General features: G+C 42.1%; 1 protein-coding gene across 1 annotated transcript in view; it reads right to left on the bottom strand.

Moving 5' to 3' along the window:
* Positions 1 to 17458, bottom strand: part of astn2 (astrotactin 2) — a gene marked incomplete at both ends in the record, with an annotated part of 479012 nt that overhangs the window by 130577 nt on the left and 330977 nt on the right. The window contains 2 exons of the mRNA XM_084159665.1: positions 7461 to 7649; positions 8423 to 8589. Coding sequence (XP_084015791.1) covers positions 7461 to 7649; positions 8423 to 8589 — 356 coding nt within the window. The remainder of the gene's footprint in view (positions 1 to 7460; positions 7650 to 8422; positions 8590 to 17458) is intronic.

The following is a 17458-nucleotide window of genomic DNA, read 5'->3' as shown; positions in this document are numbered from 1 at the left end:
CTTTTTTGTGACTTTTTCTAATCATAGTCACACACCTCATGTAGCCTAGCCCATACTAAAGTGGCCAAATAACTTCTTAAAATGAAGCACATTAATCTGCTTTACAAAGGGCGTAGAGCCTAACTGACATACATAAGCAGCGCTTGAGTTTCAAGTTTGGGGAAGATCATTTTCACCATAAAAATGCACCTTTATAATAAAAGCATTACATGCATAATCACATTTGTGGTCACTTTTGATAATGGTGTTTTCCCACTAATGGAACATTCACACTTAAAGCCTACTGCCGTGTGCGCATTGCTGCACTTATAATGTGAAGAAATAGCCTAATAGTTTATCAACATTTTAAGCTAAACATTCTGATCTGCTGTGTCAGCATCATTGCATAAAAGGTTTTTTTGATGCTAGTGGTTGTACTAATTTGGGATCTATCGCATCCCACAACTGTCCCAGACTATGCTTGGAATATTTATTTCTCGCACAGAATAGAATAGATCAACTTTTGTACTATGGGGGATAGTAGATTGACATAGGCTAGTGCTTTTGCTGTTCGTTAGAGTTACTCATCTTATTGGCCGAAAAGTAAATGTGGACAGTTCTTCCAATATCTTCAATATGCACCTCGGAATTGGATAAGGACGCACGCAGTTGGGTCCCCGATGTGAGTGAGATAAGAGCCGTGTGAGTGAGATAAGAGGTGCTTCAGAGCGGGAGAAGGGCTGCAAAAGGCATGGATTTCTTTAGGATGCATTATGGCCACACAAAGGGGATGCCGCCGGGAAATTGGAGGCATTATCAAGTGCTTCTCAAATTGTGAATGAGAGACTGACGAAGTGTGTACAGCCTGCGCAAAAAACAAAGCAGAGCTCATGCCTTTCAAGCGACTTTTTTCAAATCATCAGAGTTACATCATGCAGCCTTACAATGTATTAAAAATCAAAACATATAGCTCAACGTTTGTAGAACAAGTAAAGTTACATTAATAACTCTAAATTAAGCATATAGGAGTACCTGTTTCTTCGATAACCGCTCAACACAGAATAGCCGCATGTGTGCACTCCGTCAAATCGTTTGGAGAAAATATCCTTTATATTTTAAATCAGCTTTGTTCAAATGTATTCTTCATACTATAAAATACTATAAAATAATGCCACGGAATTCTAAGCAAATCTTGTCTGCCAAATGAACTAGTGTAGCCCACAGCCATATGGCATAGCTGCCAGATCAGGACCTACAGTGCCTTGCAAAAGTATTCAGCCCCTTTGGCGATTTTCCTATTTTGTTGCATTACAACCTATAATTTAAATTTATTTTTATTTGGATTTCATGTAATGGACATACAGTGGCTTGCGACAGTATTCACCCCCCCTTGGCATTTTTCCTATTTTGTTGCCTTACAACCTGGAATGTAAATTGATTTTTTGGGGCTTTGTATCATTTGATTTACACAACATGCCTACCACTTTGAAGATGCAAAATATTTTTGGGTGTGAAACAAACAAGAAATAAGACAAAAAAACAGAAAACTTGAGCGTGCATAACTTTTCACCCCCCCAAAGTCAATACTTTGTAGAGCCACCTTTTGCAGCAATTAGAGCTGCAAGTCTCTTGGAGTATGTCTCTATAAGCTTGGCAAATCTAGCCACTGGGATTTTTGCCCATTCTTCAAGGCAAAACTGCTCCAGCTCCTTCAAGTTGGATGGGTTCTGCTGGTGTACAGCAATATTTAAGTCATACCACATAATCTCAATTGGATTGAGGTCTGGGCTTTGACTAGGCCATTCCAATACATTTAAATGTTTCTCCTTAAACCACTCTAGTGTTGCTTTAGCAGTATGCTTAGGGTCATTGTCCTGCTGGAAGGTGAACCTCTGTCCCAGTCTCAATTCTCTGGAAGACTGAAACAGGTTTCCCTCAAGAATTTCCCTGTATTTAGCGCCATCCATCATGCCTTCAATTCTGACCAGTTTCCCAGTCCCTGCCGATGAAAAACATCTCCACAGCATGATGCTGCCACCACCATGCTTCAATGTAGAGATGGTGTTCTCGGGGTGGTGAGAGGTGTTGGGTTTGCGCCAGACATAGCGTTTTCCTTGATGGCCAAAAAGCTCAATTTTAGTCTCATCTGACCAGAGTACCTTCTTCCATATGTTTGGGGAGTCTCCAACATGCCTTTTGGCTAACACCAAACGTGTTTGCTTATTTTTTCTTTAAGCAATGGCTTTTTTCTGGCACTCTTCCGTAAAGCCCAGCTCTGTGGAGTGTACGGCTTAAAGTGGTCCTAAGGATAGATACTCCAATCTCCTCTGTGGAGCTTTGCAGCTCCTTCAGGGTTATCTTTGGTCTCTTTGTTGCCTGTCTGATTAATGCCCTCCTTGCCTGGTCCGTGAGTTTTGGTGGGCGGCCCTCTCTTGGCAGGTTTGTTGGGGTGCCATATTCTTTAAAAAAAATTATAATGGTTACAGTGGCCTAGCCAATCTCCAGAACTTAATCCCATAGAAAATCTGTGGAGGGAGCTGAAGGTTTGAGTTGCCAAACATCAGCCTCGTAACCATAATGACTTGGAGAAGATCTGCAAAGAGGAGTGGGACAAAATCCCTCCTGAGATGTGTGCAAACCTGGTGGTCAACTACAAGAAATGTCTGACCTCTGAGATTGCCAACAAGGGTTTTGCCACCAAGTACTAAGTCATGTTTTGCAGAGGGGTCAAATACTTATTTTCCTAATTAAAATGCAAATCAATTTATAAAATTTTTGACATGCGTTTTTCTGGATTTTTTTGTTGTTATTCTGTCTCTCACTGTTCAAATAAACCTACCATTAAAATTATAGACTGATCATTTCTTTGTCAGTGGGCAAACGTACAAAATCAGCAGGGGATCAAATACTTTTTTCCCTCACTGTAGGCACGCACCACTTTTCCGTTACTTATTTTTTAGAATTTTTTGAAACAAGTTACTTTTTTCATTTCACTTCACCAATTTGGACTATTTTGTGTATGTCCATTACATGAAATACAAATAAAAATCAATTTTAATTCCAGGTTGTAAGGCAACAAAATAGGAACAAATACCAAGGGGGTGAATACTTTTGTAAGCCACTGTAACATAAGGACAACTCAATGCTATTATGTTCTTCTGAACTACATTTTCTTCATATCATGTTTCTTTAGACCTGTCTAAAATAAATAATTGATTTATTGTAAAGGTTTAGGCTATATTACATGGATTTATTAGACTTTTTAAAATGTAGATGTTTCACAGGTCTGCATCAGTGGCTTGTAAGCTCTGTGTGGAAGCCAGGAGATGCTACATGTGTTTAGGTTAATTAACGGTCAATTACAGTGAGACTGACAGTTATTTACTTGACAATCACCAGCTGACAACATTTTGTGACCGCCACAGCCCTAGCTACAGTGCCTTCAGAAAGTTTTTACACCCCTTTACTTTTTCCACATTTTGTTGTGTTACTAAGTGCGATTAAAATTGATTTAATTGTCATTTTTTTGTGAACAATCTACACAACATACTTTGTAATGTCAAAGTGGAAGAAAAACTCAAAAAATGTTGGAAAATGTATGCTAAATAAGACACTAATATATCTTGATCAGATAATTATTCAACCCCCTGAACCAATACAGGTTAGAATCACCTTTGGCAGTGATTACAGCTGTGAGTCTTTTGGGGTAAGTCTCTTGGAGCTTACCACACCTGGATTGTGCAACATTTGCCTATTATAATTTTTTTAAGTCTTCAAGCTCTGTCAAATTGGTTGTTGATAATTGCTAGACAACCATTTTCAGGTCTTGCCATAGATTTTCAAGCAGATTTAAGTTAAAATTGTAACTCGGCCACTCAGGGACATTCACTGTCTTCTTGGTAAGCAGTGTGTTTTAGGTTACTGTACTGCTGAAAGACTAATTCATCTCTGTCTGGTGGAAAGCAGACTGAACCAGGTTTTCCTCTAGAATTTTGCCTGGGCTTAGCTCTATCCTGGAAATGTTTTATCCTGAAAAACTCCCCGGTCCTTAACTATTATAAGCATACCCATAACACGATGCGCCCACCACTATGCTTGAAAATGTGGAGAGTGGTACTCAGTAATGTGTTGTATTGGATTTGCCCCAAACTTAACACTTTGTATTCAGGACAAAAGGTTCATTGCTTTGCGACATTTGTTGCAGTGTTACTTTAGTGCCTTATTGCAAACAGGATGCACAGGCTTGCTTCTTTTCACTCTGTCAATTAGGTTAGTATTGTGGAGTAACTACAATGTTGTTGATCCATTCTCAGTGTTCTCCTATCACAGCCATTAAGCTCTGTAACTGTTTTAAAGTCACCAACGACACTCATTATGCGCAGCACAAAATCTGGCGGGAAAATCCGACCCGACAGGGAAAATGAAAACCAATGAATACAGCGGTTCTCAGGCAGACTAGAGGCGCAATATTGTTACTGTTGCATCACATTGGATGACCACTAGCGACATATTGTAGCTTTTGAACTTTAAAAAAGTTACATATTGCAGCTTTAAATCAAATCAAATCAAATCAAATTTTATTGGTCACATGCGCCGAATACAACAGGTGCAGACATTACAGTGAAATGCTTACTTACAGCCCTTAACCAACAGTGCATTTATTTTAAACAAAAAAGTAAGAATAAAACAACAACAAAAAAGTGTTGAGAAAAAAAGAGCAGAAGTAAAAATAAAGTGACAGTAGGGAGGCTATATATACAATAGAATAAAGTGACAGTAGGGAGGCTATATATACAGGGGGGTACCGTTGCATAGTCAATGTGCGGGGGCACCGGCTAGTTGAGGTAGTTGAGGTAATATGTACATGTGGGTAGAGTTAAAGTGACTATGCATAAATACTTAACAGAGTAGCAGCAGCGTAAAAAGTATGGGGTGGGGGGGCAGTGCAAATAGTCCGGGTAGCCATGATTAGCTGTTCAGGAGTCTTATGGCTTGGGGGTAGAAGCTGTTGAGAAGTCTTTTGGACCTAGACTTGGCACTCCGGTACCGCTTGCCGTGCGGTAGCAGAGAGAACAGTCTATGACTAGGGTGACTGGAGTCTTTGACAATTTTGAGGGCCTTCCTCTGACACCATCTTTAAAGATGGAATCAGCGCCACTGTCCGCCCCACAGCCGTTGTTATTGTTTTGGTTTTGTTGACGAAGCAGAGGTGGGGAGCATCACGCATCACAGGAGGTTGGTCGGGGTGAATGGGTAGGCATATAACAACATCTAACATCTAGCAACCCAAAGGTTGCGTGTTCAAATCTCACCACGGACAACTTTAGCATTTTAGCTAATTAGCAACTTTGCAACTACTTACTACTTTTTAGCTACTTTGCAACTACTTAGCATGTTTGCTAACCCTAACCCTAACCTTAATCATTTTAATCGAACTCCTTACCTTAACCCTAACCTTAACGCCTACTTGCTAGATATTACTGCACTGTCGGAACTAGAAGCACAAGCATTTCGCTACACTCGCAATAACATCTGCTAACCATGTGTATGTGACTAGCCACCTAGCTAATGTTAGCATAAGCCATCTATCTAATGTTAGCCACAAAAAAATGCAATTCGTAACATATCATACTAAATGAAGAGAGACAGATTTACATTTACTAAATTATGTCTACCCCTGAGTCTAGGTTACAGCAGCAGTTTCACCATTAAGGATTCCAGCTTTAAAGGAAAAAATGACAACATGACAGAAAATTATTAAGACAAAACACTTATATTTATCCAGGGGTTAATGGGGATGAAAAGAACAGTGTGTCAGAACTTTTCAACATGTGCATACTGCTACATGCAACAAACAATAGCCTCTGGACATAATTATGAACTTTCACACTTCAGCTTGGCTTTGCTATTGTGACATTTGTATAATAACTTATTATATCATACAATAATAGCCATCCTAGTTTACCCTTTTGAGTTAGTTTGTTATGAACATAATGAGTCCTCTTGATCACAGTCATTCAGAACAAAAAAAATCTAACAAGAAATTAGTCAACGTGGACTCTCTCCTCTGCTTGGACTAATACAGTAATACACTAAATATTTATAGAGTGGGAGAAAGCTGTTCAGACTGTGTGGGTTATCCCATGATCATAATTGGAAGAGATGAGAGCGGCCATATAATCCATAGAACAATTCAGTCAGATCGATGAGAGTCAGGAGAAGCAGCTTGGGTTGACCTGATGGTGGAAACAAATCTTCTGGACTGCTTAGACTACCATTATCATCCATGTTATCATCACTGGACAGTGCTCATCAACAGTGCTTGATTGAAAGGCACTTTCTTGGCATGTTACAAGTCAGAGAATGGGTAGAGCAGTGAATAAGAGTAATAATAATATAATAATAATAATATGCCATTTAGCAGACGCTTTTATCCAAAGCGACTTACATTCATGTGGCATACATTTTTACGTATGGGTGGTCCCGGGGATCGAACCCACTACCCTGGCATTACAAGCGCCATGCTCTACCAATTGAGCTACAGAGGACCACAGTAAGTGTGTGTATGTGTGTGTGTGTGTGTGCGCGCACATGTGTTGGCGAGCAACAGTGTGTGTGCACATGCATCTGTATGCATGCATGTTCATCTACACACACGCATTGGTGTGAATGTGCTTCAGACAGGCAGACAGTCCCTGCCTCGTTGTCTTTGATTATGGCAGCGTCCCCCTGCAGCTAACATTTGTCTTTATTATCAGCCAGACACTGGGGCTTTGATAGGGCTGACAGTGCTGTCTGTCGCAGCACTGGGGGATTCTCTGTGAATCTCAACACTCATCCTCTAATGGAGGAACATCAGCGCTGTGCTGTGCTATGTCAGAGCTGCACATAGGATTGTCCACCGTGTAGATATCTCACTCACCAGTACTGATAAAATAAAACGCTGCTTTTATTCATGTTGACACTTACCCTGAGATTTCTCTCTGGAATACATCCTGTGAATTCGAACCGCCAAGTTCTCATTGGGATTCTTATTGTGTAGCGGAGACTGATGAGAACAAATGTCCCAAGGATCCAACTTGGATGCATTGTTTTTGGTGGTTTTTTATGCTGACTTGAACCATACAGAATAGGACAAAAATGACACAAAGGGTCCATAGAGTTACTTAATCAGCGAAAAAGTCTGGGCACCAGCCTGTTTCTGCTTTAGCCTCTCTGTCATGCCACCCTGTCTAAAAACCAAGTGGTGTAAAGTACAGGTCAAAATAGTCAAAGCAACATGCCACCAAGAGGCAGCCCAATACCACTACAGGTGCCATAAAACTCTTGGGAAAGCTCCTGCCACCTAGCTGGATCCCAAAAGCGACAAGCCAAAGCCAGATGTCACAAAGTGATATGGCTTGGATAACATCCCCTGTGAAGGTACCACAGGTACACAACAGTAATATGGATGACATATCCTCCTCTGGGGGAGAACTTACCGGAAGGTCATCTGGAAGACCTGTCCCAGGTTGACTTGCTGGCTCTTGTTGTTGTAGCCGTGCAGCATCTCCCCAAACAGGGTGTCATTGAAGCGAATGTCCTGCCTCTGGCACTTTGGCCCCTCACAGTTCTCTGTCTGGAGGAGACAGGAGCGACCGTCTGCCCCCAGCTTGTACTCCTGCACACACCTGGGTTGGGGAGGGGAGTTTATGTGTAACAAGCACATAATGCAGAGGCAGAGACATTAGTATTATGGACAGTACTCACGCACACAATATCCTAATTTCCCAGTAGAGAATGTGTACCCAGCTCACAGAACTAATAGATTGCAGAAATAAGTATTGTTTAGCTGTCTAATATTTCAAATGAAAGCCCTTGTGTAAGCACAGCAAACATTTCAACCCAGACTTGTCTGCGTTAAAGGCAAACTGTGGTTGGATTTGCCCATTCAGCATGTTCTACTTCAGAAATGGCTGAGATCCACAAAGCACACATTTATTTAATGCTAATGAAACGTACAGAGACACACTGGCAGACTTGTGAAGTAGCCTATAGTAGAATTCCATATCAATGTTCTATAGACCATTCATAAACTGCCAATTAAGAGGTGAAAATGAGAATCAATCTCACAGTTGAGATGTGTAAATGAGGATCAATCTCACAATTGACATGTGTAAATGAGGATCAATCTCACAGTTGAGATGTGTAAATTAGGATCTATCTCACAGTTGACATGTGTAACAGTTGTTTCTAACAGTATTTTTGCCCATCTGTTTAGGTGAAAGGCTATAGCTGTCTTTCTACCATCTTACAGTTGAATAGCAGCTGATTTAGACAACCTATTGCAAAGAGCAATTCTCACCCACTGAACATATTGTTGGACCCAGGTTGCCCAGGAAAGAGCGACCTCTAAGGGGCTTCTTCCCTGATGCTGTATGTGTCCTGCCACTGGCTGACTCACCCACATAACATGAGGACGTTGCTGGAGCTGGGGTTGTCCGGTAATGGCACCAGCTGTTGGAGACACAGCTGCTCACAGCCCCCGTTGAAGCCATCCGTGCAGTCCGTGCCCTTTGAGTAGTCATAGCAACCCGAGCCATCCTTCATCGGCCGCAGCCCGTCGGGACACTGGACAGCAGAGGGAGAGAAACAGAGAGAGAGAGAGAGAGAGAGAGAGAGAGAGAGAGAGAGAGAGAGAGAGAGAGAGAGAGAGAGAGAGAGAGAGAGAGAGAGAGAGAGAGAGAGAGAGAGAGAGAGAGAGAGAGAGACTAAGGGTCAACAAACACTGTATATACAAAAGTATGTGGACACCCCTTGAAATTAGTGGATTTGGCTATTTCAGCCACACCCTTTGCTGACAGGTGTATAAAATCGAGCACACAGCCATGCAATCTCCATAGACAAACATTGGCAGTAGAATGGTCTTACTGAAGAGCTCAGTGACTTTCAACGTGGCACCGGCATAGGATGCTACCTTTCCAACAAGTCAGTTTGTAAAATTTCTGCCCTGCTAGAGCTGCCCGGTCAGCTGTAAGTGCTGTTATTGTGAAGTGGAAATGTCTAGGAGCAAAAATGGCTCAGTCGCGAAGTGGTAGGCGACACAAGCTCACAGAACAGGACCACCGAGTGCTGAACGCATAGCTCATAAAAATCGTCTGTCCTCGGTTGCAACATTCACTTCTGACTTCCAAACTGCCTCTGGAAGCATAAGAACTGTTCGTCGGCAGTCCGACTGACTAATCTGGGTTTGGTGGATGCCAGGAGAACGCTACCTGCCCCAATGCATAGTGTCAACTGCAAAGTTTGGTGGAGTAGGAATAATGGTCTGGGGCTGTTTTTCATGGTTCGTGCCCCTTAGTTCCAGTGAAGGGAAATCTTAACGCTACAGCATATAATGACATTCTAGACAATTCTGTGCTTCCAACTTTGTGGCAACGGTTTGGGGAAGGCCCTTTCCTGTTTTAGTATGACACTGCCCCCATGCACAAAGTGAGGTCCATATAGAAATGGTTTGTCGATATCGGTATGGAAGAACTTGACTGGCCTGCACAGAGCCCTGACCTCAACCCCATGCCGACTGCGAGCCAGGCCTAATCGCCCAACATCAGTGCCCGACCTCACTAATGTTTCAACATCTAGTGGAAAGCCTTCCCAGAAGAGTGGAGGCTGTTATAGCAGCAAAGAGGGGACCAACTCCATATTAATGCCCATGATTTTGGAATGAGATGTTCGACTAGCAGGTGTCCACATACTTTTGGTCATGTAGTGTATTTATGCAGATCAGGACCAAGCAATTACCAGAAGACAGACAGAGAGATGGTCCGCTTTAATTACATAATTGAGGAAGTGATGAAGAACTCCATCTCCCAGGGTTCCCCTCAAGAGTCAGTAGGGATCTGATGAAGTGTTGATTGGCTAATCAGGGAAAGCAGTCAGAACAGAGCTCTCCAAATTAATCTCAACCACATGGATAAACTGCAGGTCAATTATAGAGACTCTCACTTGGATAAGGCATATTGCACACAGTACAAGTATGCAGCATAAGTGCACACAGCGCTTCAAAATACCATTCAAATCAGCAAACGGTAGTACTTAGATATAATCCCCCAAAATTGGCCTGATAAAAAGTGACTTATTTAAAATGACTTGAGGCCTATATGGTGTGTGTTTACTCCAGATTAGTAGAGTGATTTGAAAACTCTGCTAGAGCAGAGCAGAGCTTAGGGAGTTGGTGTTGTGATAACCTGACAGTGTTGCTATCACACGGTGGTACTACCAGACAGTCTCTGACGTTTTAGTAATTAGATGACTGCACAATCCAACCTCTGACAAGCTTTCAGAAGTAGGTTCATCCTAAATGTAGCAGTCATTTCAGGCATGTTTTAACCCACTGCCAATTGCACCCGTTTAGTGTAGGCCTACACTCATGTTGTGACCATTACACAACAGAAACGGACAGAACAATAGGTTGTCTGCTATCGTATGTGATTTTGACAGGACCACCGTCCTTTTATGTAATCCAAAACCAATCTGATACAACCCCTACTGTACACAATCACAAATAAAAACCCTTTTCAAATCTTCAAAAACACACTGAATATGCGTGGACATTTGTATTACTGCATGCAAACTCCCCAAATACCTCTTATTTGATGAAAATCTAAACAACCCAGTAACATCTCTGCTCTGTGATTGTAGTGGCGGCTGTTATTGTTGTTGTTGTTCAGACATATCTAGGGTTTATCTTATTTGGATGATGGGCAGCCATAATAACAGCAGAGTGATGTTGATGTCAAACATAATACCAGCTGACAGATAATTCTATCCTGATGGATGGCTAGATGTCTGGAAGGCCAGAGTGGAGTGTTACCCCTGAGAATTGTGGGATAGCATTCAGAGTGACATCACCCTTTCAACGACATCTCATGGCTGCTAAGTGGCCGAAAGACTGAACATGTGAGGAGATACCATAGGCCTAGGCTATATGGCCAGCTCTGATAAAAATAGGCATTTTACATATTGTATGATTTTAGTATAGAATAGTGTAGAGTTTAATATAGAGCCTTACAATGACATGTCTCTCATTGAAATTGGTCAATTTCAGGGAGTGAGATATTTTTGAACAATCAATTACCTATTCCAGGAAGTAGGCTTAATCTTTCTCATGTCCCCTTTTACAGTGAGGGAAAAAAGTATTTGATCCCCTGCTGATTTTGTACGTTTGCCCACTGACAAAGACATGATCAGTCTATAATTTTAATGGTAGGTTTATTTGAACAGTGAGAGACAGAATAACAACAAAAACATCCAGAAAAATGTATGTCAAAAATGTTATGAATTGATTTGCATTTTAATGAGGGAAATAAGTATTTGACCCCTCTGCAAAACCCTTGTTGGCAATCACAGAGGTCAGACGTTTCTTGTAGTTGGCCACCAGGTTTGCACACATCTCAGGAGGGATTTTGTCCCACTCCTCTTTGCGGATCTTCTCCAAGTCATTAAGGTTTCGAGGCTGACGTTTGGCAACTCGAACCTTCAGCTCCCTCCACAGATTTTCTATGGGATTAAGGTCTGGAGACTGGCTAGGCCACTCCAGGACCTTAATGTGCTTCTTCTTGAGCCACTCCTTTGTTGCCTTAGCCGTGTGTTTTGGGTCATTGTCCTGCTGGAATCCACAACCCATTTTCAATGCCCTGGCTGAGGGAAGGAGGTTCTCACCCAAGATTTGACGGTACATGGCCCGTCCATCATCCCTTTGATGCGGTGAAGTTGTCCTGTCCCCTTAGCAGAAAAACACCCCCGAAGCATAATGTTTCCACCTCCATGTTTGACGGTGGGGATGGTGTTCTTGGGGTCATAGGCAGCATTCCTCCTCCTCCAAACACGGCGAGTTGAGTTGATGCCAAAGAGCTCGATTTTGGTCTTATCTGACCACAACACTTTCACCCAGTTCTCAGAATCATTCAGATGTTCATTGGCAAACTTCAGACGGCCCTGTATATGTGCTTTCTTGAGCAGGGGGACCTTGCGGGCGCTGCAGGATTTCAGTCCTTCACGGCGTAGTGTGTTACCAATTGTTTTCTTGGTGACCATGGTCCCAGCTGCCTTGAGATCATTGACAAGATCCTCCCGTGTAGTTCTGGGCTGATTCCTCACCGTTCTTATGATCATTGCAACTCCACGAGGTGAGATCTTGCATGGAGCCCCAGGCCGAGGGAGATTGACAGTTATTTTGTGTTTCTTCCATTTGCGAATAATCACACCAACTGTTGTCACCTTCTCACCGAGCTGCTTGGCGATGGTCTTGTAGCCCATTCCAGCCTTGTGTAGGTCTACAATCTTGTCCCTGACATCCTTGGAGAGCTCTTTGGTCTTGGCCATGGTGGAGAGTTTGGAATCTGATTGATTGATTGCTTCTTTGGACAGGTGTCTTTTATACAGGTAACAAGCTGATATTAGGAGCACTCCCTTTAAGAGTGTGCTCCTAATCTCAGCTCGTTACCTGTATAAAATACACCTGGGAGCCAGAAATCTTTCTGATTGAGAGGGGGTCAAATACTTATTTCCCTCATTAAAATGCAAATCAATTTATAACATTTTTGACATGCGTTTTTCTGGATTTTTTTGTTTGTAATTCTGTCTCTCACTGTTAAAATAAACCTACCATTAAAAATATAGACTGATAATTTCTTTGTCAGTGGGCAAACGTACAAAATCAGCAGGGGATCAAATTCTTTTTTCCCTCACTGTATGTTGAAAGCCTTGTGACGATTACTCATAGCTATCTGCAATAAGGCCATGATAAAGATACATTTAGTGTAGCGATAGAACTGTATTGCAGATGCAGTAGCCCTGTAGCTATGGTGTGTTCCTGTGATAAGAAGACTGTAGACTGATAAGATCCAAGGCTGATAAACACATTCTCAGGGTTTGTTGGAAACGTGCACTGAATCCTGGTGCGCTAGGGCAATGAGCTCATACTGTATCAGGCTATGGCTAATATTAACCCTGTGACATCACACACACACACACACACCAAAGTCTACTGCAGCTTAACCAATCAATACTGTACTGCTCCCATGGGGGTCTGTCATCCACAGTATCAATCTGGATCTTGACTGTTAGAACTTGTCGTTATGGCATCTATACAGTAACATATTGCTCATAACATCATGCAGGCTTCTTCATCTTCTCATTGGCCACATGGGTCTGATCGGAATGTATAATTTCCATGCTGCCAGGATCGTATTGCTCCTCACTAAGCTCCAACAGCACCTCAACTTCGCTGCAGGTTCTATAGGGATCCAAGCAGACCTTATCTTATCACGGTTCCGTCCATTACATTCCTATAGAGGATTACACGCAGCAGTGCACTGCTGCTCAGCTAATCGATACTGGGTCTCATCTGTGACTCCTGTGAACTGTATGGCGATGCAGAGTGGAGAAGGGGGGGAGAAGAAATGAAGCACTCAGACGGTGTAGAAAGAAATGGAGGGGGAGAGGGAGTGTGAGTAGGAGGAGAAGTGTAGGAGTGGAGGATAGAAGAGGGTAGACGGAGAGCTGACTCACTCACACTGGAGAGCCTTAGAAGTGCTGTTACTGTATACAAGCCTGTTAGGCTGCGATATTGATCAGCATTTGGAGTGCGGGCAATAGACACGGTGTCGATGAGGCAGATTAAGAAAACAAATAAAATGAGGCAGATTAAGAAAACAAATAAAACATGGCAAAACAATTACCCAGCATTCCTAAACGGCAACAGTAAACGCCCAACGGCTGCCCCATAAATGACGGCACAGTGCTATATCCTGATCTATGATGAGCCCAAAGGGGGTAAATATGGAAACTTAGAGAACACACACACATGCCTCCGAGACCCAATACACCACATCACGTGACCGTAAGCCATTCGTTTTTTTCTAATCACCTTTCAACACCCCAAGTTTTAATCAGGCTCTGTGCAATTTACTAAGATCATTTTCCTTAATGACTGGGGCCTAGGATGACAGATGCATTAAAATGCTTTATTTTTTAAATTACATCTTAGCGCCCGGCATATGAAGTAATGGTCAGGAAGGTGATAGCTGTCGTTGACCCCCATGTGTCACCTTATACCATATGGTGAGAAAGGAGCTGGGTGGAAACACAAGGGAGTTAGCAATGATAGGGCAAGATAGAGGAAATATAGGAGAGAACTAGTGGGTTGATAATGGATGGCGATGTACTAGGATGTTTAAGTAACAGACACCAGGTAGAATATACTTTGAGAACAATACAGGACACACACTTCTGTATTGTAAGAGTACTAACAGGGTAAATCATTTTGTCTGATGATAGACATCAAAATGTGTATTATTTGACAGCTTGATCCGATTTGGAGGTGAAAGAGATGTATGCCCATGGAAATCCATAGGAGAGTGCCAAGAGTGCCAAAAAACGGAGGACAAACAATCCCCTCAGAGAGACGTGAAGTCTCTTCCAGCTGTTACATTGTCTATTTTAATTTCTCCAATGCTTAATCTTCAAAGTGAAATGACACAGCTGTCTTTAGCTAACGAATGGTGTCAACCAAAGACAGCGATGACTACAGGGATTTAGACTGTACTGTCTTGTTTTGGTTTATTTTATCTCTTGGTGTCGTCAGGTTTCTCAAAAACTGCTAAGCCTTTTTCTGGAATTAAATATTAATTGGATTTGTCCGCAACTTCTCTTAAAATATGTAATGCCAGATGGTCAAATGGCAATGACTCACACGCAGAAACACGTGTGCGCGCACACACACACACACACACACACACACACACACACACACACACACACACACACACACACACACACACACACACAGAACAAAGAGCTATTGGACAAGAAGGGAGAAAGTATGGCTAGACCTCAATTCAATAAAGGACACTTTGTTATTCTCCCTCCATCTTCATCTAGTCCCTACAGATAGGAAATAATATCATGGTTCTAAGTACAATAATGTCGCTCCCGCATTCATTAAACTATTAGAGGGGAAGGTAATTGAAACACCAATCTTTCGCAGGATATCTAATCCAGCACCGCTCTGCCAGTCGGGAATAAAGTCTCTGGATTTAATACTTTTTCCATCGCTTTAATGTGCAGTCGGGCTGTGACTGAGCCCAATTGAATTGCTTCTCTTTTTATTTTACTCTGACACGATATTATCAGTGAACACATAAAACACAGCCCAGCAGGGGATGGCAGATCTGCCTTGACTCCTTGATTATACTGTGATTATGATATCAAACAAAAGCACTGATTTAATTGTCCTTCTCACTGCGTGGCGACCCTTGATTAATCAATGCTTTTACATGCTATTGCGACGCATCCTTTTTTATTTCAGGGATCAGGGAGGTTAAATGATGTGTGTGGCCTTCCCTTTTCAAAAGACAGATATTCAGGATAATAGAAAGTCCTGTGGTGACAATGCAGCATCTTATTTTATTCAAAATAGTATGAAAATGTGTGTTTTTGTAGGACTAAACTACTAAACCAAGCAAAATAATAAGCCTTTTGTTATGGCCGATGGAGTCATGGCCACTATAAAGCACAATGATCGACTCAGACAATACACTTCAACTTGAACATTTTTAATAAAAGTCGGCATAAAGGCTTATCCCTGCCCTTTGAGCCCAGCGAGATCCAATATGTGTGTCTTACAGACAGGAGAGACCATGACCTGAGTTAATATTAAGGACATCACCCAGAATAGAAATCTGTTTGCCTTGGAGCATGAGTTTGGGTGGAATTTGATCAAGGTGTGCAGGTTACCAAAAATGGTCAATTTTCTTGAATCAGGAGCAATGCTATTTTCAGAAGAAAAAAAAAATATATATATAAAACATACATATATATATATATATATATATATATATATATATATATATATATATATATATATATATATATATATATATATATATATATATACACATACAGTGGGGAGAACAAGTATTTGATACACTGACGATTTTGCAGCTTTTCCTACTTACATGTAGAGGTCTGTAATTTTTATCATAGGTACACTTCAAATGTGAGAGACGGAATCTAAAACAAAAATCCAGAAAATCACATTGTATGATTTTTAAGTAATTAATTTGCATTTTATTGCATGACATAAGTATTTGATCACCTACCAACCAGTAAGAATTCCGGCTCTCACAGACCTGTTAGTTTTTATTTAAGAAGCCCTCATGTTCTCCACTCATTACCTGTATTAACTGCACCTGTTTGAACTCGTTACCTGTATAAAAGACACCTGTCCACACACTCAATCAAACAGACTCCAACCTCTCCACAATGGCCAAGACCAGAGAGCTGTGTAAGGACATCAGGGATAAAATGGTAGACCTGCACAAGGCTGGGATGGGCTACAGGACAATAGGCAAGCAGCTTGGTGAGAAGGCAACAACTGTTGGCGCAATTATTAGAAAATGGAAGAAGTTCAAGATGACGGTCAATCATCCTCGGTCTGGGGCTCCATGCAAGATCTCACCTCGTGGGGCATCAATGATCATGAGGAAGGTGAGGGATCAGCCCAGAATTACACGGCAGGACCTGGTCAATGACCTGAAGAGAGCTGGGACCACAGTCTCAAAGAAAACCATTAGTAACACACTACGCCGTCATGGATTAAAATCCTGCAGCGCACGCAAGGTCCCCCTGCTCAAGCCAGCGCATGTCCAGGCCCGTCTGAAGTTTGCCAATGACCATCTGGATGATCCAGAGGAGGAATGGGAGAAGGTAATGTGGTCTGATGAGACAAAAATATAGCTTTTTGGTCTAAACTCCACTCGCCGTGTTTGGAGGAAGAAGAAGGATGAGTACAACCCCAAGAAGACCATCCCAGCCGTGAAGCATGGAGGTGGAAACATCATTCTTTGGGGATGCTTTTCTGCAAAGGGGACAGGACGACAGCATCGTATTGAGGGGAGGATGGATGGGGCCATGTATCGCGAGATCTTGGCCAACAACCTCCTTCCCTCAGTAAGAGCATTGAAGGTGGGTCGTGACTGGGTCTTCCAGCATGACAACGACCCGAAACACACAGCCAGGGCAACTAAGGAGTGGCTCCGTAAGAAGCATCTCAAGGTCCTGGAGTGGCCTAGCCAGTCTCCAGACCTGAACCCAATAGAAAATCTTTGGAGGGAGCTGAAAGTCCGTATTGCCCAGAGACAGCCCTGAAACCTGAAGGATCTGGAGAAGGTCTGTATGGAGGAGTGGGCCAAAATCCCTGCTGCAGTGTGTGCAAACCTGGTCAAGACCTACAGGAAAGGTATGATCTCTGTAATTGCAAACAAAGGTTTCTGTACCAAATATTAAGTTCTGCTTTTCTGATGTATCAAATACTTATGTCATGCAATAAAATGAAAATTAATTACTTAAAAATCATACAATGTGATTTTCTGGATTTTTGTTTTAGATTCCGTCTCTCACGGTTGAAGTGTACCTATGATAAAAATTACAGACCTCT

This window comes from Coregonus lavaretus (assembly GCF_964263955.1).
Source record: "Coregonus lavaretus genome assembly, chromosome: 4".
Taxonomy (NCBI): Eukaryota; Metazoa; Chordata; class Actinopteri; order Salmoniformes; family Salmonidae; genus Coregonus; species Coregonus lavaretus.
This window is presented reverse-complemented; position numbering and strand designations above follow the sequence as displayed.